The sequence below is a fragment of the Mastigoproctus giganteus genome, chromosome 10, assembly GCF_048544385.1.
Source record: "Mastigoproctus giganteus isolate SK-2022 chromosome 10, ASM4854438v1, whole genome shotgun sequence".
Lineage (NCBI taxonomy): Eukaryota > Metazoa > Arthropoda > Arachnida > Uropygi > Thelyphonidae > Mastigoproctus > Mastigoproctus giganteus.
In genome coordinates, this window is record NC_143584.1 from 16818816 (window position 1) to 16843444 (window position 24629).

Below are 24629 nucleotides of genomic sequence, written 5' to 3' on the forward strand. Positions count from 1 at the left end.
AGGATGCCTTTATCTACAACCCCCCTCACCCTTACTTTCACCCCCCTTCTTGTGTACACCTTGTACTCCCCACACTAACAATTGTTGTTTTTTCCTGTGTTCCATGTTCATGAGATCTGTTTCTGTGGCGACTCCATAAGCAGTGCACTGTCTTTGCAAAATTAATGTATCAAGTCATTCAAATAGCTGTGACAAAGCTGATAAGTATTCCAGAAAGTGCTTTTGAGAGTTGTTTCAGTGCCTTGGTGTTGAAGTTATGTGTGGCAGGAGGTAAAAAAAAGATTTGAATGAAACAAACCATGTGTTTTTCTAGGCTGCACTTTTCCATTTGCACTTGGGGCATATTGCTGCTACACAGTAAAGCTTGTTTTGTTGAAGCAAATCTCCAATTACTAAAAACAGTTTAGTTTTCTGGACTGTTTTTCATTTCTGGAGTTGGCTGGTATACAGAGTGATTTTTTTTTTTTTTTTTTTTTTTCCTTTTAAAAGATTGGTCGATTGAGTGTTTTTTATTTATTTATTTATTTTTTTTTTGCACTTGAGTTGTTGAAACTAACATATTTTCATAAATGTCTGCTTCAATATGTGTTATTTTACATTATACTGTATAGGTCTGGATTACTTGAGATTTTATTATTGCTGTCTATGTACATTGGTATTCAAAAGTTAAATTATAACCTATATTTTATTTTATAAATTTAATTGCATGAGTTTCACAAAATATAATTTCCTGAATAATTTAATGTGATAAATCTGAATAAGCTGTAAGAATATAATTTTAATCTCCAGAATATGCAAATCAGGTGGACCTATAAAAGTCACACTACATCAACCACTAATTTCTAATTCAGTGTGCTACAGGATCAATTTGATTAGGTTCTTTCTTTTTGTGTAATGCATCATTAAGATTTTGGAAGATTCAGAGCAGTGGATCGCCATTTGCAGCATGATGTCAGACTATTTCAGCTTATAAATGCAACTACAAGTGTCCAGAGTGAAATTATCACTTTTGTCCATCAAAAGTGATAATTTCAGAGCTATGGCAATAACGTAAGGATATGGGAGTGGTGCCTTAAAGTTAGGCTCATGGTTAACAAGAGTTGCAGCCGAAGATAGAAAAAAGTAAAAGGACTTCTTATCCTTTTCGTGTGTGTGTGTGTGTGCGTGCACATGCACGTATGCTAACAGAGTTTAAACTGCTTAGTCAATGCAATGATTTTAATGTTCATAGCAGAACAAACTGTTTCCATGGTGTTGTACTAGTTTCCGAGAAATACAAGATGAACTTCTTGGCTGTGCCATTTCCTTGAAAGACTTGACATATGACAGCCTTTTTGAGGACTTTGTGGTTAATCACTGGATAGCAAAATCTCTAGTCTTAAGACTAGAGTTGGGCATATTTGAATATATTTTTATTTGAACAAAAATTTAAAAAAAAATTCCTTATTTAATTATTCAGTATTCAAGTTAATTGTTATTCATTGGAGATGACGTTATTTGTTCATTATTCTTTAATTTATTTTTACTTCAAATAAATAATTACACATTTTTTATAGCCTACTAACTTAATACTATGGCTTGGAAGTCTTTAGTTAATTGTTTATTCTTGTATTACAGAGAAAATCAGAATATCATTTTCTTTCTTTCTTCATTGACTATTTTGTTTAAATTTCATTATGCCTGGAATTAAGTGATCTTGAAAAATATCAAGAAATAAAAAAAAAAAATGCTTCTGTTAAGTAGAATACACCATTGCCATCTTCTGCTGCCATTGAAAGATTTTTCCTTTGCCACTGACCAGTCTGACTGTCATATAAACTTACTGATGAAATTTTTGAGAAAAGAGTTGTGCTGAATGTTGAATTTACAGCAGATGGATTAAATGCAGCAGCAACATACTTGTTATTTATGTATCAAAAAAGAAAAAATATATATATATTTCTTGCTACATTTGATGGCCAAACTCCATGAGTTTGTTTGTCAGAGTTGTAAACAAATGGTTCTGGCTTACAATGTAAAAAAAAAACAGGCATATCCTCCAATTAGAATTTTTTTTTTTTTTTTTTTTAATTTGAAATTTGTTGTGCCCAGTAACAGTTATTTTGTATAACACTGCAAATGAAAATGTATTCATAAGTTACAAATAAAAAATTTTATTTGATTAACAAATAATAGAATAATTTTATTTTTCTTAACAGAATAAATAATTTATTATTTTGAATAATTTTTTATTTGTGATTAAAATAAGCACTTTTTATCGTTGTTATTTTGAATAAATTTTGGCCTACTCTCCTAGAGACCATCATGTGACCTCTCTGAGCCAAGACCAATGTTCTCATCAGATGAGTTAAGATTCGGTCTTAAAAGTTATTTTTTACATGGAATCATTTTCGAGAAAATGTGAAATGTATATCTAATGGCAGGAACAAAGGAATCGTCATTGTTACATTGATCTTGATGGTGTGGGGACATCAGGATTAATGGCCACTGTTAGTCTTCATATCTTTGAGGGAGACACCTAGAGGTATAACAACAATATCTTTAAGCACTCTGTGAGATTTATCAGAGATTCCACATGCCTTGAATTTGTTTTCAGTTGATAATGTTCTTCCATGCAGAGTGTAAATGGTCAACATTTTCCTTGTAAGTGAGAATGTTCTTCAGAATCAAGTGGCAAGCCAGATTTCCAAATTAGAAAAGCTCTGTCCTAAAGTATGTCCATGTTTTAGGACAGAGCTTTTCTAAGTGGGTGTTATATTATGTCCCAAAGTGTGTTGCCAAATTTTGGTATCATGAATTGTTTTCACTCTGATTTCCTTTTGCTGAATATACTGATGTAATCGATTTGTTGAAATAAAATTATTGAGTAATATGTTAAAAACTTTTATATTTATTTCATCACTTGCTTCATATACCAGGTGGCCATTTGAACTCTGGACATCAGGATGAATGGCCACTTCCTTTTCTTTGAAAGCTAATAACTGATGTAATTGAGTTAGACTACCTTGGTTAAGCTTATGCTTAGTATTGCACAACTTCCCTATCTCTTACTTTTGTTTATTTATTTTTGGCTAAAATGAAGGAAACTGCATATAAATTGTATTTACCATCAACTTGTATGAGGAACCAAAAAAGGTTGGGTGTTTCATAATTAAAAAATTCTGGGTGAAGTGTCAAATTATTTTTGGCATGTATTGTATATAATGCATAGCATTAAAAGTTTGGACAACACTACTTTAGGGAAAATAATTTGGGGCATGTTCAGTTGATTTCCTCCCCCATGTGTTAAGATCTGTTCTTGCAGAGGGTCAGTTTTATCACTATAAGTCCATAACATCTACCTGATAAGTAATATTAGAGTTTGTTGTGAAAGTTGTTTGGCTGTCAGATATATATATCTTGATGAGTTGCATTATAAATGCCTGAATTATGCAGGAATAACCCTTCAGTTTTGGATAGTCATGATATATATATATATATATTTTTTTTTTTCTTCTTCTTAAACTCGACATGATTGAGTCTTATAATAATATTCTTCCACGAATGATTTGAAAGAATTACATAGAGTACATATGAGGTGTGGCAATAGTTCCTTCCTGGACTGATCCTGTTGTGGATCAACAGGATTGTGTGGATTGTCCAGTAGGCTGACAGGGTGCAAGTAACAACCAGTTTTGTTAGTAGTGTTAATGTTCCATGTCATGATTTTGAAATAGAGCAACAAACAGATATATCAAATTTTGCTTTAAATTGGGAAAAACAGAAATATGAGATGTTAAGAACAGTTTATGGTGATGAAACATTTAAGTCACACCAGTATGTGTGAATGGTATGAGCAGTTCAAAGACAGATGTGAAGATGTCTGTGATGGCCCAAGAAACGGATGTCAGTTAACTTCTTGAAATGAAGACAGAAATTCAAAAGTTTAGGAAATTGTGGCAAGAGACATTGTTTGACCCTCAGAATGATGGTTGATGAGTTGCATATAAATAAGGAGATGATTTGTCAAATTTTACATAAAGATTTAAGGTCTGTGCAAAATTTGTATAGCACAGGCTTGTAGATGAGCATAAGCAATAGAGTTTCATCATGTGAAGACTTCATCCAGAGTTGTTAAGACAATCCTAATTTCCTCGACTGTATTGTCATTGGAGGTGAGTATTGAGCGTTTCAGTATGACCCAAAATGAAGTGTCAAAGTATAGCAGTCGACTTAACTCACCAAGGTCCAAAATGTTTCATTTATAGAAGTCAACGAGATCAATACTGATTATGTTTTTTGATAAACAGTGCGATTATTAAGGAATTTGTACCGGGGGGGGGGGGAGAGAAGAGTCATTTCTGTTGATTTCTTGGGTGAGACCACAACTTACAGAGAAAGGCAGCTGGTTCTTGTTGCATGACAGTGCTCCAGCCCATTCCACACGTGTTGTGAAGACATTTATGATGAAGCATGGTTTGTACATATGAACCATCTACCTTACTAGCCCAATCTAGCACCAGCAGACTTCTTCCTCTTTCCCAAGGTGAAAACTGCCTTAAAAAAAAAGATTTGAGGACAAAGAAAAATGTAACACCCGAACTGAATATTATCTCTTTGAACACATTTGCTGACTCTTTTCAGAAACTTTGCAAACAGTGTAATAAGTGATCAGGTGGTGATTTACTTCGAATAAAACCATTTTTTTTAGCTGCTCCATGTTATGTTCGTTTTATTACTCCAGTCCAGGAACTTTATTGCCACTCCTCATATTTTTCTTTATCTTTGATTTTATGGTTGTAATTTAATGATATGCTTGTAATGTTTGGACACAAATGTAGTTTTTAAACCTTGAAAATTTTTTGGAAAGAAGGAAGGCAGTTGTAGAATAGAAGCAAACTGGAATGAGCAAAAAAGATTTAAAAATTGATATTTTACAAATTGGTTTTATCATATTTTTGTGAAGGGTGTGTGTGTGTGTGTGTGTACACACACACACACACACACACTAATTTAATTTTACAGTAATTTTTAATGAAGAAATAAGAACTTTTTATTATAAAACCCATATATGAAGAATTTTTGTTAATCAGATAAGTTTTTTAAGGTTAACACGCTGTCGATATGGCCGAATTGGTTGCCAGTGGCTTGGACCATATCATGAGCACCTTTCTCATCAGGAAGTATGTGTGCATCCACATAAATCAGGTAGTGAGGTGATGGAGGCTTTGGAGTTAATAGACAGGCAAATGCAACAGGAGCAGCAGCTTTATAGCCGTGTCTTTGAGTTATTATCATTCGAAAAAATCACCTTCAATGGTAAATACAAAAGTTTATTTTCTTTGTTATCATTAATGTCCATTTCTCAAGTATTCCAAAATCAGGAAGCTCTCCTGATTTTGTAACATGCATTTAATTAACATTTTTATAGACAAGAAGTGGATACAATGTAATAGATCTTGAAGAAGGTCTGAAAATTTATATGATGGAAATTTTTTCCAGGTTTTTTTTCACTTGGTGCTTTTACACTTAGGAGTGGATGCCTTGAGTTTTCCCCTTTTGAATGATGCTGCCTTTTTTGACCAACCTTAGGTAATGCAAAAAGTTGCAAGCATATATACAGAATGGTAAGTAAAGTTTCTAAGAGAAAATCTGAGGAACATGTGATGCTGCAGGTGCATACATGAAAGGTCTGAGAAATTTGATAAGCTAGATGGCATTGCCCTCTGGGGCACACCTTGGAGTTAGCAGCACTGGCTCACTAACTATGGTAGTTAGTGCAAGGTTGCAGTGTTGTAAAGCACTAATGATTTAATAGAAATCTGCAGGCAACTGTGCTTACAATATTAAAGGGGGTTGCTTTTTTTTTTTTTTTTTTTTTTTAACTTCCTGGAAACTGGTTTTTCATCTTGCTAAACAAAAACTAGTCATAGAATATGTGCAGTTTATAAACACAGTATACTGGCTTTGTGGCCTTAAATTGCTTTGGTGCAAAATCCAAGCACAACTTGAACAGAGCCATATACAGCTGCAGGCACAAGCAAACTGAAATACAGGGAACATCAGATGCAAGAGGCTGGGGGTCCCCTTGTACTTTCTCTGACATGTTTCAGTAAGTAGCAATCATTCAGATGGTTCTAAAGGTTGAATACACTTGATGTATTATTGCTTGGCTTATTTGTGTCAGACAGGATGTAAAAAGTCACCCGTAACGAAGTATTCGCCCTTGCTTGCCCATTCAAGTTACCTAAAGAAATTTTCCTAATTTTCCCCATAGTTATTAGTCTGGGAGTCCCTGTAGCACTCCCAGACTATTAACTTTGTTATCACCAGACAAATTGAACCACCCTTATTCTGCATCCATGTGGACTTGCTAGACCTTAATAGGCTGACTGCTTTTGATAGGGCATAATCATCTTTAAATCAGTGTTCACTTTAGAAGACTTGACCAGAAGCTTAAATTCTTTCATGCTGTTTACAATACTCCAGGCATTGCTACATAATTAGGTTAAATTTTTTACTACTCGTATACATTTATCATAACTGCTTAAGTACGTTTTATTGGTTGATGTGTCTTTTCACATGCATGTGTTATATGGAGATGTCTCTAAAATTCTCTTAAGTAGGGTGTAAGTGTAACCTTAATGCATACTACTAATTAAATTTATTACACTTTCTATTGCATGCCACCAGGTAACCTTTGCACTTCCTTTGTTTAGATGAATATCATCTTTATTAAATAATTCTTTTGCCATTTAGGGTAGGCAAAAGGCAAGAAAGATTTTCCTTTTCCTAAGCCATGCAGAGTTCCTCATACCTAGAGTTAATTGACAAGGTTCTCATCGTAATATCCCTCCTTTCTCATGTTAAGACAGAATTGCAGACACAAGAACATTTTGATCTGACTCATGGCAGTTTTTCTTAGCAAATCCTGGTTTGTTTGTGTTTTAAATCATTTATATCCATATGTATAATTGTATGTTACTCCTAAGAACTAACAATTGGTTTTTAACATCCCCAATCTTTTCACTAGGCAGACATGCTCTTGTTTTATTCCATCTGTCCCTTTTTTTTTTACCCATTAATGTGTTGTTTCCCAACAAAGCTACCTTATTTTGGTGCCTGGTGATCTGTTCTTAGGATTTGACAAATTACAAGACAGTTATGAATCTGATAGCTCTCAGTTTTAACTCTCCAATTGTGTGATCTACTTGCTTTTTCAGAGACTGTCTCATTCATTAATATGTCACCCTGTAGTGGTGACAGCAGCCCTATGAGAGCCATCTCAAAAATTACAGGCCTGCATTGATTGTTGGTTGAAGATTAAAATCAGATTTTCCCTACGTTCCTAAATATAGACAAATATTTACTGGTATTATTATTATTTTTTAATCACTGTTTTCCCAGAACCATTGCAAGCGGCCTGATCAGAGACAGTGCCTCATAACACGAAGTGTAAGAACCTGATTTCTACTGATTCTGCAAAGCTTGGAACTATGTATTTGTTTCTAGTTCAGGTTATTTGTAAAACTCCCATGTAATCTGTATATATTAAGTTTCAATGGTCTTACATGAGGTATTTTTTGAAAGATTTGCTATTATTTGAATAATTAATATGAAAACATGGAAGGTGATATTCATTTGGGATAGAGGGTTAGCAACATGCATAATATTCAAATTGCGCACACTTCATGGTGCACCAGATTAGAAATAAATTTTGACTAATAGTTTGAAAAATTTTTTTCAAACTATTTATACATATAATAAACAGAAATGTATGTGCTTGTTTGAAATTTTGTTCATTTAACTTTTTTTTTAAATGGGGAAAATGAAAGCTGCTCATAGCTACATTTTTATATTTTATGCCTGTAATGTTTTTTGTTAATTTCAACAATTAATAAATTTTTTGTGTTTGAAAATAAAGGCATGAAAAATGGCATTTTATATTAAATTTTTTAAAATTAAAAACTAAAAAAAATTACTTAATAAATATTGCAATCCATTAAGAAAAGATGAAATATCTTTATAACTCAAGCAGAATACAAAAAAATGCATTGATTGTTGGAGAATTTGAGTCACTGCAGGGGTTAAATTTTCTGCACATAAAAATATATTGCCATAATTTACACACACACAAACACACACACACACACACACACACACAGAGAGAGAGAGAGAGAGAGAGAGAGAGAGAGAGAGAGAGAGAGAGAGAGAGAGAGAGAGAGAGAGAGAGAGAGAGAGAGAGAGAGAGAGAGAGAGAGAGAGAGAGAGTGTGTGTGTGTGTGTGCACTCAAATTGGCTAGTAGACCACAGTCATAAGAACCACCAGGCCTATTTTCTGTTGTCAATTTGTTTATATCTTAGTTCTAGTGATAATTGTAAAAGGAAACCCAGCCTGTTCTGGTGACTTAATCAGGTGGCAAATGTAGCTTGTTTCCTAGCCCTGTGAAAGAACTGCTCTTCTAATGGTGACTAACTGCCTACTTTGGCAAGATTTGCCAGTTAATTAATCACTTTGATATGTGATTTTATTTGAAGTTATTCCCAGGACTGTTTGGAATATCATAACCTAATTTGATATCATAAATAAAAAAAACTAGCTGTTTCAACATGTTATTTTTTTATAATAACTAATTTTAGTTAAAAAAAAAAGTAACAATGCATGAGTTTCTGATGTATATTTTTGAAGCATAATTTATAAATTCTGAATGAATTTGGAAATTTTCAATAAAACTGATAAAGTAGATTTTGGATAGATTCAGAGGATAAAATAAAAATAAGCTACTTGCTTCACCAATGAATACATTAAAAAATGTGCTGATTTTCTGTAACAGACCTAGTGTAGACTAAACAATGTCTACAGTTAACTGGTCCATATATATTTTCAGATGGATTTTACATATTCGTATTGAGACTAGGATATATGATTTATCTATATTTAGATTTTACTATACGTCTAAGTATTCATCTAATTTTTCTATAATCCATATATGCTTTCTGACTCTATAAGGCTAGACAGGAACTTGTTCCAGTATCTTAAACTTTTTGACTGATATAATTTTCTCGTGCCACTCACACAGTTGGGGAGATGCCCAGTTTTCAGACTGAGAATGGAGTCATTTTATCATCACTATTATTAGGAATATTCTACTTTACAGCAGTTAAGCTTAACAGTGAGTGATATCTTGATAAGCTGCCATCAGTTGTGTGAAGAAACTTGATATTTAGAACTAACACTGAATGAACCAGTGTCTCATCATATTAAATGCAAGAAAATGTATTCTTTCACTCTTCTCTACTTTCCCAATCTTCTCTCAGATCTAGTCATAGCAGCATTCACACCTTCCTACTATGTGCTTCATGCGTCCCTAGCCAGGTGGGAAGGAGCAGCAGTGTGTAACACACGCTTCTTGATTAGAACGGGGTTCAAGCCCGTCACCACCAAATACGGAGGATGCGGAAAGGTCAGGGAATGACCACCGCATATTCCCGGAGCAATATGGCCTTAGTTGCTAATGCTCCTAAAAACCAAATAACTAACAAACAAACAATGTGCTTCTTGGCCTTTCTTGCTTATTCCTCTCCTTATCTCAGTTCTCAAGCCATGGCAGCATTTGTACCTTCTTTCCATGTATTTCTTGGCTTCCTTGTTTTACCCTTCATGAGAAAACGTATTCTTGAACAATCTTCATCATTCATTCTTCATCATCAATTTGTTATTTGTTTCATATGTCTTAAATGATTCTGTTCTCTTCTGTGTGATTCATAATTGTTTTTTCCACTTCCAAGATTTATCTCTTTTACTGTATTTGTTACCCTTTCTATTCTTGGCTCTTGACTAATCTACACTGCCACCCCACCACCTTGCTGCTGAAATTCTGTGATGCAGTATGTAGGGTGGATTGCATGAAGCACTACATTAGTCAGTTGAGAAAGCTCCACATTGAAATATCAAAATAGGAAGTAACTTGCCCATCAGTGATATATTGTGTCACAGAGAAACATTGGTTACACAATTAATAGTTCCTCATCCTATTCATTATACACAATCATTACAGGTAAGAATTTGCAGAGGCATGTTCCATTTGGTCTGACCCAAGGAGGAGCTTCAGTAGGTCTTTCCTGGGTGGGACCAAAATAGTTTTACACTAAAACTAATTCATTTCACCCCCCCACCTCCTTGATTCGTTGTTTGGACATCAGCCAGTGAAGATATATAGTACATTGCTGCACTTGTTCTAGATTCATAGAAGGTTAATTTTTGGAATAATTTTATTTTTATTTTTTATTTTTTTAAAATCGTTTAATATACTAAACTGTAGTTAATATAATTTGAATTCATATAATCACATAGGTTAGTTTATTTTTGTATTTGGTTAAGTATTTATAAAGCAGCAGCTTAATATTCAGAAGGCCTTGTTATCAATATTTTGGCAGGAACTTCATAACTTCCGTTCGGTAGCTTAAATTTTACTTCACTATTGGTTAAAAATTTTGTTAGTAGTTCTGTAATAGTCTGTTTAAGTTTTCTGAAGTATTTGAAAAGCTGCAGCTTAATATTCAGATAACCTTTGTTATTGATATTTTGGTGGGAATTTTCCTTCGGTAGTTCAAATTTGACTTCTCTAGTGGTTAAAGTTTTGTCAACAGTTTCATTTCTGTAATATTTTGGTAATATAAATTCTGTAATATATTGTAAATTTAAATTTTATAATCTTCCTAAAATTTTAATTGTACCACTAATAATGGTTGTTACAAGATCCACTTACAATACAAAGTCCAAGGATATCATGACCCAGACGGAAATGCCTGCAGGCATTTCTGGTGTGAGTTGTGAGTTCATTTGTATAGTCTGTGGCATATATTCTAAGGTTGGTTTAGGGGACAAACCTAGTTCAACTGAATGTTATTTTCTTTGTACCTGGTGTAAGGAGTGTACTGAGGTCAAAATAGAACATGGAACATTACAAGAAGAATTTGAGTCACTGAAGAAATGAGTGCTTGCCTTAGAAACAAATGTAACTGGGAGCTTGTCAGGGACTCAAGTATCTCCCAACATGTCAAGTGATGCACCCCTATTTGGGTCCCAGATAAGAATAGTTAAGTGCATACCGCTCTGTTTTTTTATTATTATTATTATTAGCCATATGGTGCAAGGAAGCCTGAAGCTTATGCTGCACCAGCCAAAAAAAATTCCCAAGCTACCCTGAGAGAGAGGGGTGGGAATTCCCAAGAAAGAGAAGAATAATGATATCCATCTCAGGACCCTGGGTGTGCCAAGCCCATACTCACCAGATGTGAGTCCCTGGGTTTGAAGGCAATCTAGTTTTATTGGGACTCTATTGTTAGGGAAATTGGTAATATTTTTTTTAATGAAGATAGGTGGACCAGAAACAGCATGTGTGTTTGCTAGGAGCAACACTTGATGATGTTACCAATAGATTGTCAGATTTTAAGGGGGGGGGGATAAAGAGAGCATTATTATTCATGTGGGGACTAAATGAACACAACCCAATCATTTGTTGGATAAATCTAGGATCATGCTGAAAAAATGCCAAGAGTTTGGTCAGAATATGTATGCATCTGCAATTCTGCCCAGACATGATAGGTGGAATTATGTGCTGATTGCCATTTCCCTCAAGTCTTGGGGGAATCGGCAAGATTCTAGAGGCCATATTTTTATCAGCATGTTCTACACTTGTAGGTAAATGGTATTCATTTGAACAAAGGCAGTGCAAGGATTTTTGCCATTATCATTGAGGACACTTTAAGGTTCAGGGAAACTGCTAGTTGGGGGGGAAGAAAGGTTTATAGATCAGTGTTTATCTGATTATATGGCTCAAAGTAATACTTGCACTCACCTCAAGAATTCTTGTTTGTTGCCACAACAGTTGGCAAGATGTTCTGAGGATAGCAATGTTTCAGATGAGAAAGATAGGGAAACAAGCCTAAATAACTTCAAGGGATATGTCAGAGTAGTAAACTGTAGAAGAAATTTAGTCTTAGCTGTTCTACAGTAATGTCAGGAGTGTTGTCAATAAAACAGCTGAATTTGAACTCCATGAATTTGGTCACGACAACTATTGTTGACATAATAGGGCTAACAGAAATGTAGTGCCACCCAGAAATTGGGAATGACAAGTTCCTGAGGTATGTATAATGTATTTAAAAAAAAAAAAAATAGGGAAGATGGAAAGGGTAGTGGTGTCATGGTTTTGCACTCGGGCTGCTTTTGATAAGCAGCCTGATTTTGATAAGCTTTCGATAAGCAGCCTGAGTGTGAAAAGAGCTTTTGCTGAGTGTGAAGTTATGTCTGCCAGAATAGAATCTGTGTGGTGTGAATTAGTTGGAAGCAAAGGTATAATTGAGAGTGGGAGTAATCTACAGACTGGAAGACTGTGAAGAATATGACCAGAGTGTTTGCATGCAGATGGAATGGGCAAACAAGCATGAATGTCTTATTATGGGTGACTTCAATCTGTCCCAGATTGATTGGAATAAGTAGGAGGGAAACTTGCTTTGGGAAAAAAACTATTTTCTAAATAAACTAGATTATTATTTGTACCAACGTGTCAGATTAGCATTAGCATTAGTAGAGGCATTTGATGCAAGAAAGCAAGCTTATGCAACATCAGCCAAAAAAAAAAAAAAAAAAAAAACCCACTTCCACTTCACCCCTCTGTTCGTTCAAAATACCTGTCCAGCTGAGCCTTAAACTTATTTAGGCTATCAACCTCCACCACAAAGGATGGAAGTCTGTTCCACCAACCAACCACCCGCTGGCTAAAGGCAAATTTCTGCACATCTATCCTACATCTGTCTTTCCTCAATTTGAATTTATGCCCTCTCAGGTGATTTTTCTGAGCTAGAGGAAGAATCCCATCAGCATTGAGCATGCTTAAACCATTCAAGGCTTTATACACCTCTATCAGATCACCTCGCTGGTGCCTAGTTTCCAGACACTGTAATTTGCAAAACTTAAGCCTTTCTTCGTAAGAGCACCCCTTTGTTCCATTCACTAATCTTGTTGCCCTTCTCTGTACTCGTTCCAGCAGCTCTACATCCTTCTTGAAATGAGGCCTCCAGACCTGTATACAGTACTCTAGGTGTGGCCTGACCATTGCCTTATACAATGGAATAATCACCTCCTTATCCCTGCTGGAAAAATTCCTGTGTATCATTGACAATACTCCATGAGCTACTCTTGCAGCCCGTCTGCACTGCTCAGAGAACTTCATATCTGCCTGCACAACCACCCCCAAGTCCCTTTCATTCTCTACCACTGTCAGTGTAGTACCACAGAGTTGATACGTTGCTCTGGGCTTGCTGTTTCCCACGTGTAGTACTTTACATTTGTCAATGTTAAACTTTATTTGCCACCTCTCAGCCCATCTGCTCAACCTTTCCAGATCCTGTTGCAGCAGCATAGTGTCAGTAGTGTCCTTGACAACCCTGCCAACCTTTGTATCATCTGCAAACTTGGACATTAAGCTTGATATACCATCATCAATATCATTTATAAATACAGAAAACAATAATGGACCCAACACTGAGCCCTGAGGGACTCCACTAAGAACATTAGTCCACGATGAGCAATGTCCATTGATTACCACTCTGTCTTCTCCCCCTTAACCACCCCTTTATCCATAGCAGCAATTTGCCTCCAATGTCACACTGCTCCAATTTGTGTAGCAGTCTTCCATGTGCAACAGTATCAAAAGCCTTTCTAAGATCCAAGTATATAATATCAAAGTTATTCCCTGCATCCAGTTCTTTTGTGACTGCATCATAGTATCCAATCAAATTGGTCAGGCAAGACTTCCCCTTAACAAAACCATGCTGTGTCTGAGCTATAACTGAAGTCTTGTCTAAATGATCCTGCAGTGCTTCTTTAACCAGTGCCTCCATTAATTTTCCTGGAACAGAAGTTAAGCTCACAGGTCTATAATTACTTGTGTCAGCCTTTGATCCTCCTTTGTGAATTGGGGTCACATTTGCACATTTCCAGTCTGTGGGTACCTCCCCTGAGTCCAAGGAAGCTCTCATAATTATGGCTAAGGGTTTGCTTACTTCCTTTGCTGCCTCCTTTAATATAACTGGATAGATCCCATCCACCCCAGGTGCCTTTCTTGTGTTTATCTTCAACAGTTTCTCCTCCACTTTACTCCCAGTTATTTCAAGATTCTGTAGCTTACTGCTAGAGTTGAATACACCTCTGGCATTCCCCTTGCTGAATAACTCCTCATGTGTGAATGTCGATGCAAAATATTCATTTAGTTTGTTAGCTACCTGAGCAGGATCATCAACAGTTGACCCATCAATATCAAGTGGACCAATCTGATTCATCCCCTTCCTTCTAGAGTTTACATAAGTAAAGAACTCTTTGCTGTTTTTCTTTGCATCCCTTGCCAAGGATTTCTCGTAATCTGCCTTCGCCTGCCTAACCTCATTTGTAACTTGGTTCCATATCAACTTGTATCTATCATAGGCTTCTGTGTCATGTGTTAATTTGTAAGTATCCCATGCATTTTTCTTCTCTGCCATATGCCTCATTAGTTCATCTGATATCCATTTTGGCCTAAACCTTGAACAATATTTCTTGGTTGGTATGTAAAGCCTAGTAGCGTCCAAGATAAGTTCTTTGAATGCTTCCCATTTTGAATTTGCTGTTGGTAACATCATCAGTTGGTCCCACTGTATAGAATTTAAATACTGTCTCAGTCCATCGTAGTCGCCTTTACGGAAGCAATAACCCTTCCCTTTACCCCTAATGGTAGTTACCTCTTTGAGTAAATCCCACTTCAGCACACTGTGATCACTGCCACCTAGTGGTTCATTTATCTGCAGATTCTTAATGCATGAAGAATCACTGCTGATAATCAAATTAAGAGTATTACTCCCTCTAGTTGCCTCCCGAACATGCTGATGTAGAAAACAATCATCCAATAAATCCACAAAGGCCCTGCTAGTGTGTGAGTAACCAGCCCCAAAATTCCAGTCAATATCTGGGAAATTAAAATCTCCCATTATAAGACTCTCTGATTTACTGGCCCACTCTATTTTCCTGTACAGTTCCTTATTATACTCATCAGAGTCATTAGGCCTATAGCACACTCCTACTCTCAATTTTGATCTCCCAATGCTTATGTCACACCAAACTGACTCAACACTGCACTGTCTGGCGATGTCGACTGGCTTCACTTCCTTGGTTTTTGTGTTTCTTAACTAATAGCATAACCCCTCCCCCCTTCCTATCCTGTCTATCCTTTCTGTAGACGTTGTACTCCCCAAATTGCAGTTATGCATCCCTTATATCTGTGTGACACCACGTCTCTGATATCCCAACAATATCTGCCTTTGATATTTTGAGCAATACCTCAAATTCATCAAATTTATTTACTAAACTCCTAGCATTGGTGTACACGCAAGTATACCTGCACCTGTTTCTATTCTTAACTACCCTAACACAACCCATGTGTTTACTTGTACCGCAATGGCTCCCAGCAGTCTCTGAAATACCATGCATCTTGTTTTTCAGGCTTCTGCTCATTCTAATAGAAGCAGTGCAAGAATCTCTTTCACCTCTGCCAGTGGCTACTGTCAATCTATTGGTCTTTATAATACAAGATATAATACAAGGGTGAGAATATTCTTGACTTCATCATTACTCACGAAATAGATGACATCACAGGGCTTAAAATACAGGAACCATTGGCAGGTAGTGATTATGCAGTTGTCAGTTGGAAAATGAAGAAAGATGTTGCAGTAGTTAAAGGCATGGGTTTTAATTTCAGAAGGGACTTTTAAGGCACTATATGGCATCTATTAATTGGGCAGGAGCAGCAATATGTAGCACACACTTCGTATTGATTAGACCGGGGTTCGAGCCCGTGACCGTCAAATACGGAGGATGCGGAAAGGTCAGGGACTGACTGCCGCATATCCCCTTAGCAATATGGCCTTAGTTGCTAATGCTCCTAAAAACCAAATAATAACAACATTAATTGGGCAGAGTGAGGGCAAATACGTTTGAATTCTGGAATACCTTTTTTAAAGCAAAAATCACAGAAGCCATGAATGAATACATACCATTAAGAAAATATTGCAGGAGGAGAATGCTGAAATGGATGAATGCGGAGCTGGCTGGTCAGATAGAGCAGAAAAAGATAGCGTGGGACAGTTACAGATTGATGAAAAGTACTGAAGCCTACAACAGCTACAACTTGATTTGTCATAGAATCATTGATAAGGTTAGAGAGGTCAAGGCTGCATATAAGAAAGCTTTGGTTAAGAGAGCAAAGAATGGGAACAAGGAATTTTTCATGTATGTAAATAGAAGGAAGAAAAAAGCAAATCAGATTGGACCCTTCTGTTACTGGGTGTGGGAAAGTCTTAGACAACCCAGCTGATATTGCAGATGAATTTAACAGGTACTTTGCATCTGTCTTTACTGAAGTAAGACCTTTCATGCTGAGAAAAGCATGGACACTGCTCTTCATGGACTAATGTTATTAGTGGTGTCCCCCCAGCAGTTCATGTTGGGCCTATTGTTGTTTTCTGTTTTTATAAATGATATTGAAGGTATATCAGGCTTAGCGTCCAAGTTTGCAATACAAAGGTTGGTAGGGTTGTTAATGATAGTAAGGACAGTACACCACTGCAACAGGATCTGGAAAAGTTGAACAGATGGGCTGAGAGGTGGCAACTGAAGTTTAACATTGACAGATGCTAAGTGCTGCATATGGGTATCAGTAATCCTAGGGTAACATACTAACTGTGCAGTATTACGCTCAGGATAGTGGAGAATGAAAAAGACCTCGGGGTGATTATGCAGTCAGATATGAAGTTTTCAGAGCAGTGCAAACAGGCTGCAAGATTAGCTCATGGGGTCTTGTCAACGATATATAGGAATTTTGCTAGCAGGGCTAAGGAGTTCATTATCCCCTTGTATAAGGCAATGGTCAGGCCACACCTTGAGTACTGCATACAGGTCTGGAGGCTTCATTTTAGGAAAGATGTAGAACTGCTGGAATGAGTACAGAGAAGGGCAATGAGATTAGTGATTAGAACAAAGGATTATTGTTACCAAGAAAGGCTTAACCTCTGAAAATTGCAGTCTGGAGACTAGGCACCTGTGAGGTGATCTGATTGAGGTGTATAAGGCCTTGAATGGTTTGAGAAAGCTCAAACCATTTGATGGGATTCTTCCTCTTGCTTAGATTACATACCTGAGGGGGCATAAATTCAAATTGAGGAAAGACAGCTGTAGAACAGATGTGTGAAAATTCGCCTTTAATCAGCGGGCGGTTGACTGCTGGAACAAACTTCCATCCATCATTGTGGAAGTTGACAGCTTAAATAAATTCAAGGCTGAACTAGACAAACTTTGGAGTGAATGGATCGGTGAAAGAGGAAGGTTTGTTTTTTTTTTTTTTTTTTTGGCTGATGCCTGCTTTCTTGTATCATATACCTCTACTAATGCTAATGAAAATTTTAAAGAGGCTGTGCAAGTGAGGCTGAGTTATATGAAATTAGTGATTTCGAAATTACAGATGACAATTAGAAAAACTTTCAAGCATAAAGGCTCCTAGAGTTGATGGCATATACCCAACAGTTTTGAGGGAGGCTGCCTGGGAGTGTATTGGATCATTGAAGTTAATTATAAGTACATCAAAGGAATCTCTCCTGAGTCCAAAGAATTGGAGAAGTGCCATCGTGTCACCAATACATAAAGATGATTCTAAGAGCAAAGTTGGTAACTACAGACTGGTTAGTCTGACTTCAGTGGTAGGGAAAACTTTAGAGGCAATGATTAAGAGTGCAAACCAGGCACTTTTAGATAGATATGGCAGTCTGAAGGACAGACAACAAGGTTTCGTTAAGGGAAAATTGTTTCACTAACTTAGTGGGATATTTTGACATAGTTACTCATGACCTGGATGTAGGGAACAATTTGAACATAACTATTTAGATTATAGCAGGGCATTTGACAGTTCCTCCCAAGTTGTTATTGTACAAGCTGGAACATGTTGGGATTACTGAAAAAAATCTATGATGGATTGCTGGGTGGCTGCAGGGCAAAAGTCGGAGGGTTGTGATTAATGGATATTCTTCAGATTGATGCAAAGTCAGAATTGGGGGTCCCCCAAGGATTGTTTCTTGGACCACTGTTTTTTCTGATTTTCATAAATGACATTTGATGATGGGATAGAAGGCTTGATGTCAAAATTTGCAGACAAAGTAGAGATTGGTAGAGTAGTTAATGATCAGCATCAAGCAGCACTCTTCAGGATGACTTGAACAGGCTGCAAGAATTGTCAGAAAAGTGGCAGCTATTGTTTTAATGCAGAAAATGCAAGAGCTTACATTTACAGAATATAAACTACAAAATAAATTATACACTTGGTGGGACTGAATTAAGAACAGTAGAGGAAGAAAGGGATCCGGGAGTTATAAAACAGGCAGATATTAAGTTTTCTGAACAGTGTAAACAGGAAGCGAGGAAAGCCTGTCGTGTCCTATCCACAATTTATCTAACATTATACTGTAGAGATATGGAGGTGATGGTCCCACCGTATAATAAATAGCATATAATTTCATAATGTGTGAAACTCGCCATTATTACAATTTTTCACATTGAAGACTGAACAGCAAAAGACAGAGTAAGCTAAAAACATTTCATTAAAAGAAAGTGTACACCTTTGTCACAATTGAAGCATGTGATGTGATATGATATGATAGAATGAAACTAAATCCTAAGAACTTTGAACTGTGGAAAGATCTCATTATCTAGGTCATGAAAGAAAATGCTTGTATTTTCTTACATCATGCATATTCAGCTTTTAATCTAGCTGAGGATTTTCTGCATAGTTGTAAAAGTGTTATTAAATTTTGTAGTTTTACTGTTTCTTGTAACTTCATTCTATTATAAACCATTCTATCATATCATATATAATGGGATGTTTTAAATTTTTAATCTCATTGTCTCTCACACTTCAGTTTGCAGTATGAAAAATTGTAGTAATGGAGGGGAGTTTTATGAAGATTTATGCTATTTATTAGTTTACTAGGTGAAAATGTTAATAGCTATAAAATATTATACTAGAATTAAAGCTTAATTACAATTTATTATTAGATCAAGTGTGTAATTTTGTAACTGTAAGTAATCCCAGTTATTGGTAATCCCAGTAATCCCAGCCCGTAAATTTTAACATCAAACTTGTAATATTGTCATTAGGGTCATAATTAGCTCATGAGAGTATGTTGTGGAAGAATTTGATAGTATGAACCAGAGCTGTAATGCTCAATACGTTCTATGTTGATATCAATATTTGTAAAAGAATAAGAGAAGTTTACCTCAATATGGTACGTAGAACACTTCTGTATGATACTCTCCAGAAATTAAAACGAAAACAATTAAAAAATCGAAAATCTTACCTTTACAGTAAGAATTAATCAAATGAATGTAATTAAAAATCGATTTTATGCGATTAAAAATTAAGTAAAAAATTAATTTAATGAAAAAATTGCACAACTATTTTCCTTCCTGAGAAGCTGACAATGCTTTTCAACTGTATGTCATGATCACAGGAATGAAAATTTGCAATACTTTTGAAAAGAAATATGGTAACTTTGGGCCAAGTATCTTAGTCTTAATCTAATGTAATTTTGCACCAAGGTGTTCAAAAAATCCCCCATAATTGTGTGTATCGATAGGTTATACCTTAAGATTTTCATCCTTGTGATCACAACATAGTAGAAAAGCATTGTCAGCTTCTCAGGAAGGAAAATCGTTTTGAAATTTTTTCATTAAATTAATTTTTTACTTAATTTTTAATTGTGTAAAATTGATTTTTAATTATTTCTTACTGTAATGTAAGATTTTAGATTTTTTTTTAATTATTTTCGTTTTAATTTCTGGAGAGTATCATACAGAGGTGTTCTACGTATCATATTGAGGTAAATTTCTTTTATTCTTTTACAAATGTTGTGGAGGAATGCATCAACTATCCCCCTTCCTTTTGCACTATTGCTAAAACCATTTTATTCAACCAGCAGTAATTCAAAAAAACAATTGCAAGAAAAGTCCCCCCCTCCCTGTTTCTCTGTTAAAAATTCAAGATGTACTCATTGATTAAAGTAAAAATGATCAGGTGCAGTTAGCTCTTGCTGGCATGCATAGTTAAGAGTTAAATAAAATGGGAAATAACAAGGGTCATAGCCAAGGGTCAGAACCTTAAGGGATCCTGCTTATAACAATAAAACTGGTTGGCATTAATTTCCTCCCTGAAATAATTGAACATATTTCCTAAGAGAATCTGTCAAAAACTCAGATGTGCTTAGAAAGTTCTCATCATCCTCAGTTTTCATAGGTTATTGTAGGTTAATGACTGAAAAATCAAAACCTATAGTTGGTTTAATCATCTTTTCCATCTGTTTTATCTATTTATTTATTTTATTTTTTATTTTTGAAACATTTGGGAGATTTCTAGAACATTTGGGAGCTTTCTATAATGTTCTAGAATATTGTGTGGGAAAGAAAGATCAGAATGTTTCTGGTAGGTTCTAGATCTTTTGACGAAGTTCTCTGGAAACATTGTGAGCTTTCTAGAAACTTCTCTACCAGTATATATACAAGTGGGTTCCACATCAAGCAAACATTTTCATATTTCAAAAAGTGTATTTGTTTCACAGAGCTAGTGGTGAACAAGTATTTTAGTTAATTAGTGTTTGTAAACAAGTGTTGTGTGCATAAGTTTAAATCACGAACTGTGTTTAAATTAGAAATAAAAATCTCCAATTTCTTAACTGCGTTCTTATGTGAGTGTACCTCAGCTGTACATGAAATGTGTTGCATCCTTGCCGAAATAAGCCTGATAGCATTTGCTACGTTTGCTGAGAAGTATTAAAATTGCAGTGGAAGCCACTGTCACAACTTGCGAGATAAGCCTATAAACTCTATTTTAATGTAAGGTTGTAGATCAAGATAAAATATGGGCTCCAAAGATTTCCTGTAGCTCATGTTCAAGGACATTAACATGCTGGCTTAGATATACTCATAAATCGATACCTTTTTGCTGTTCCGGTGATATGGCGGGAACCTTGAGACCACATAAATGATTGTTACTTTTGCATGACCAATATTTCTGGTTTTTCTGGGAAATCGAAAAGTTAAGTAGAGTATTCCAACACACCCTGCTCTAAGGTGGTTCCTCTCAATGATACGATGCCAGTGCTAAAGCCACAGAAACTTATGCACTTGACTCTGATTTAGGATCAGAAAAGGAGTCTCCAGAAGATTCAGAACGGGTGCAGATCCAGACTTCTCAACTCTTGATAATGCAAAGACATCTAATCACTCAGGCAGAATTGAATGATTTGGTCAGAGATTTGGACCTCTCCAAACCCAAGGCTCAATTACTAGGATCACAGTTTCAGCAATGGAATCTTCTTGAAAAAGGTGTCAAGGTGTCTCTTTATAGGAAGAGGCAATCTAACATAATGGCCTATTGCTCCATGAATGGTGCTTTGGTTTATCGTAACAGTGTCCAAGAATTAATGAAAGATTTGCATCTGGAGCATGTACCCGAGCAGTGGAGGTTTTTCATTCATTCATCCAAGGTCAATTTGAAAGCAGTCTTACTCCATAATGGAAATAACTATCCATCTGTACCATTGGCCCATGCAGTTCACATGAAGGAAACATATGAGAACCTACAGGTTCTTTTGCAAAAAATATGCTATCAAGAATACAAATGGAATATATGTGCCAACCTAAAAGTAATAGCTTTGCTGACTGGGTTGCAAGGTGGACACACTAAATACTGTTGTTTTTTTTTTTATGTGAGTGGGACAGCCAAGCAAAGGGTTGCCACTCAGTGTAAAAAAATGGCCAGACGGTTAGCATTAGTAGATGCATATGATGCAAGAAAGCAAGCTTATACAGCATCAGCCAAAAAAAAAAACCTCATTTCACCCATCCATTCACTCCCAAAGTTTGTCCAGTTCTTCATTGAATTTATTTAAGCTATCAACTTCCACAATGACAGATGGAAGTTTGTAAAAGTAATCAACCACCTGCTGGCTAAAGGAAAATTTACACACATCTATTGTACAACTGGCTTTCCTCAGTTTGAATTTATGCCCCTTTAGTTGTGTAATCTGAGCAAGAGGAAGAATCCCATCAGCATTGAGCTTGCTTAAACCATTCGGTCTTATACACCTCAATAAGATCACCTCACAGGTGCCTAGTCTCCAGACGCTGCAATTTGCAGAACTTAAGCTCTTTCTTTCTTGGTAAGAACACCTCTTTGTTCCCCTCACCAATCTTGTTGCCCTTCTCTGTACTTGTTTTAGCAGCTCTACATCCTTCCTAAAATGGGGTCCTCCAGACCTGTATGCAGTACTGAAGGTGTGGCCTGACCATTGCCTTATACAAAGGGATGATCACCTCCTTAATCCTGCTAGCAAAATTCCTGTATATCATTGAAAGACCCCATGAGCTTCTCTGGCAGCCTGTCTGCACTGCTCAGAAAACCTCATATCTGACTGCAAAGTTACCCCCAGGTCTTTTTCATTCTCCACTACCCCGAGTGTAGTACCGCACAGTTGGTACTGTGCTCTGGGTTGCTGCTACCTGTTCGGTACTGTCCAGTGTTATAGATTAGATTAAAGAGTTTTATGATTTGACCGATGTTCTCTTCTTCAATGAGTTTTATGACCTCTACTGGTATTTCGTCTGGCCCTGGAGTTCTGTTTTTTTGCCAACAATATGGCATATAGTACTCTTCCTTGAGAATTTCTGGAATCTTCAAACAGTATTCAAAGCCTTCTGTTGTCACTGAATAGCTCCTGTATGTATAGCTCCCATATCCTTCGAGCTTCTTTATAGGCTTATTTGAGGTGTCGAACAGAGTTATTGCATGCTGTTTCTTTGACTTTCCTGTGTATGTTAACCACATCATGTTTTCTTTCAAGTTCTTCCATCTCCACACATTTCTCTGCCATCCATCATTCTTTGGTTATCTTGATTGCTTTCTTTACCTCCTTTTGTATTATTCTGTACTCTTGAGTATTCCTTTTTCCTTTCTACTTTGTTCCATTAGGTTTAGGATATTATCATTCATCCAATGCTTTTTCTTGGTTTTTCCCCTTGCTTTTAAATGGTTGTACATACTTTATTCAAAGTATCTCTCAAGTTGTTCCATAGTGTTTGTACATAGTGGCATAGTGTTTTGTGGAAGGTGCCACCGGTGGTTTCCCACATCTGCGCCATGGTACTTTGTGAAGAATTTACAGAATCTCTGTAAAAGCCAGAAAAAGTGTGGTGTCTGGTTTGTGACAGAGTTGTGCTGTGGTCTGTTGTTCTGTCTCTGGCTGCTTAGCCGCAAGGCCCCTAAGGGAACCCCACGTTGCCCGCCACCACCACTGGGAGGTGAGCCAGGCTGCCCATTATACTCTGGCTGGCCTCCGCCAGGGTTGCCTGAGCTTCCTGACGGAGCCAAAAAAAAAAAAAAAAAATAAAAAAAAAAATAAAATAAAATAAAAAAAATAAATAAATAAAATAATAAAAAATAAATAAAATAAATAAATAAAATAAATAAAAATAAATAAGTAAATAAAAAAATAAATAAAAAATAAAAATAATAATAAAAAAATAAATAAAAAATTAAATAAAATAAAAAATAAATAAATAAATAAAAAAAAAAAAAAAAGGAGAGAGAGAGAGGAGCATAGAAAAAGAGAGGATTTGAGGGAGAATGAATTTGGGTGGGTTGACAGGGGAGAATAAATCCACCCTAATTTAGGCGAAGTATAGGAAAGAGTGTGGGTTTAAAAGTCACAGGGGACAGGTGCCCCTGTGTAATTGTCAATGGCATAGTGCCTGTAGATCCCGCACTGAGGTCAGTGCCAGCAATCCCGCACCTAGATCGGTGCCAGCAGTATATCCTACCCATTTCGGGTTTGTGATGACTTTTAAATCCCGCACTCCGAGGAGTGCCAGCATCCCGCACCTTGGATGGTGCCTGCAGTGGATCCTACCCTATTTGGGTTTGCATAATTATGTCTGCGTTTTTCCGGGGGAATGGAGAGTTATCCCACGCCGGTCTGGTTTAGTTCTTGGGCTCTGAGTTCTGCAATCTTAGCTCGCCTAAGTGCAAATGTTTCTTGCGCATAGGTGGCTAATGCCTTATAGGTATGTTCCTCGAGTAGCAGAGTGGATTCTTGATTTCGAGGGTTTCTCTGTATTGTGGTGAGGAATTTAAGCCTAATGTTGTCGTAGCTGGGGCACTCATACATGAGGTGCCCCCAGGACTCCTCTTCGCCGCAGTGGCAATGTGGGTCATTCTCGATTCCCATGGCGGTCAGTTTTTGTTGGAAGGATCCATGGCCGGTGATGATAAAGGTCACATGGAGGCCAGGCGAAAACCAGGGTGGGGGTTCTGGGTGAGTTGAACTTATGGATGGAAGGAATCGTTTTGTGATGGCCCCTTTTGTTGTAGTGTCCCAGTCATGTTGCCATATCTCTTGTAGATGTTTGGTTATCCGTTGTCTTTCCTGCCTGGTGCCGTTTGTGGTGTCAAGTTGAAAATTTAGCAGTTGGGTTGGAACTCCCTTCCTTAAGTGATAAAAAAGCCCTCTTTTAACCA

General features: G+C 36.5%; 1 protein-coding gene across 2 annotated transcripts in view; it reads left to right on the top strand.

Annotated features, from left to right (window-relative positions):
• LOC150078806 (zinc finger TRAF-type-containing protein 1 homolog) overlaps positions 1-24629 on the top strand; it is a 67069-nt gene that overhangs the window by 9975 nt on the left and 32465 nt on the right. For both annotated transcript variants that reach the window (XM_090383736.1, XM_090383737.1), the window contains exon 3: positions 5087-5298. In XM_090383736.1, the coding sequence (XP_090239862.1) occupies positions 5087-5298 (212 nt within the window). The remainder of the gene's footprint in view (positions 1-5086; positions 5299-24629) is intronic.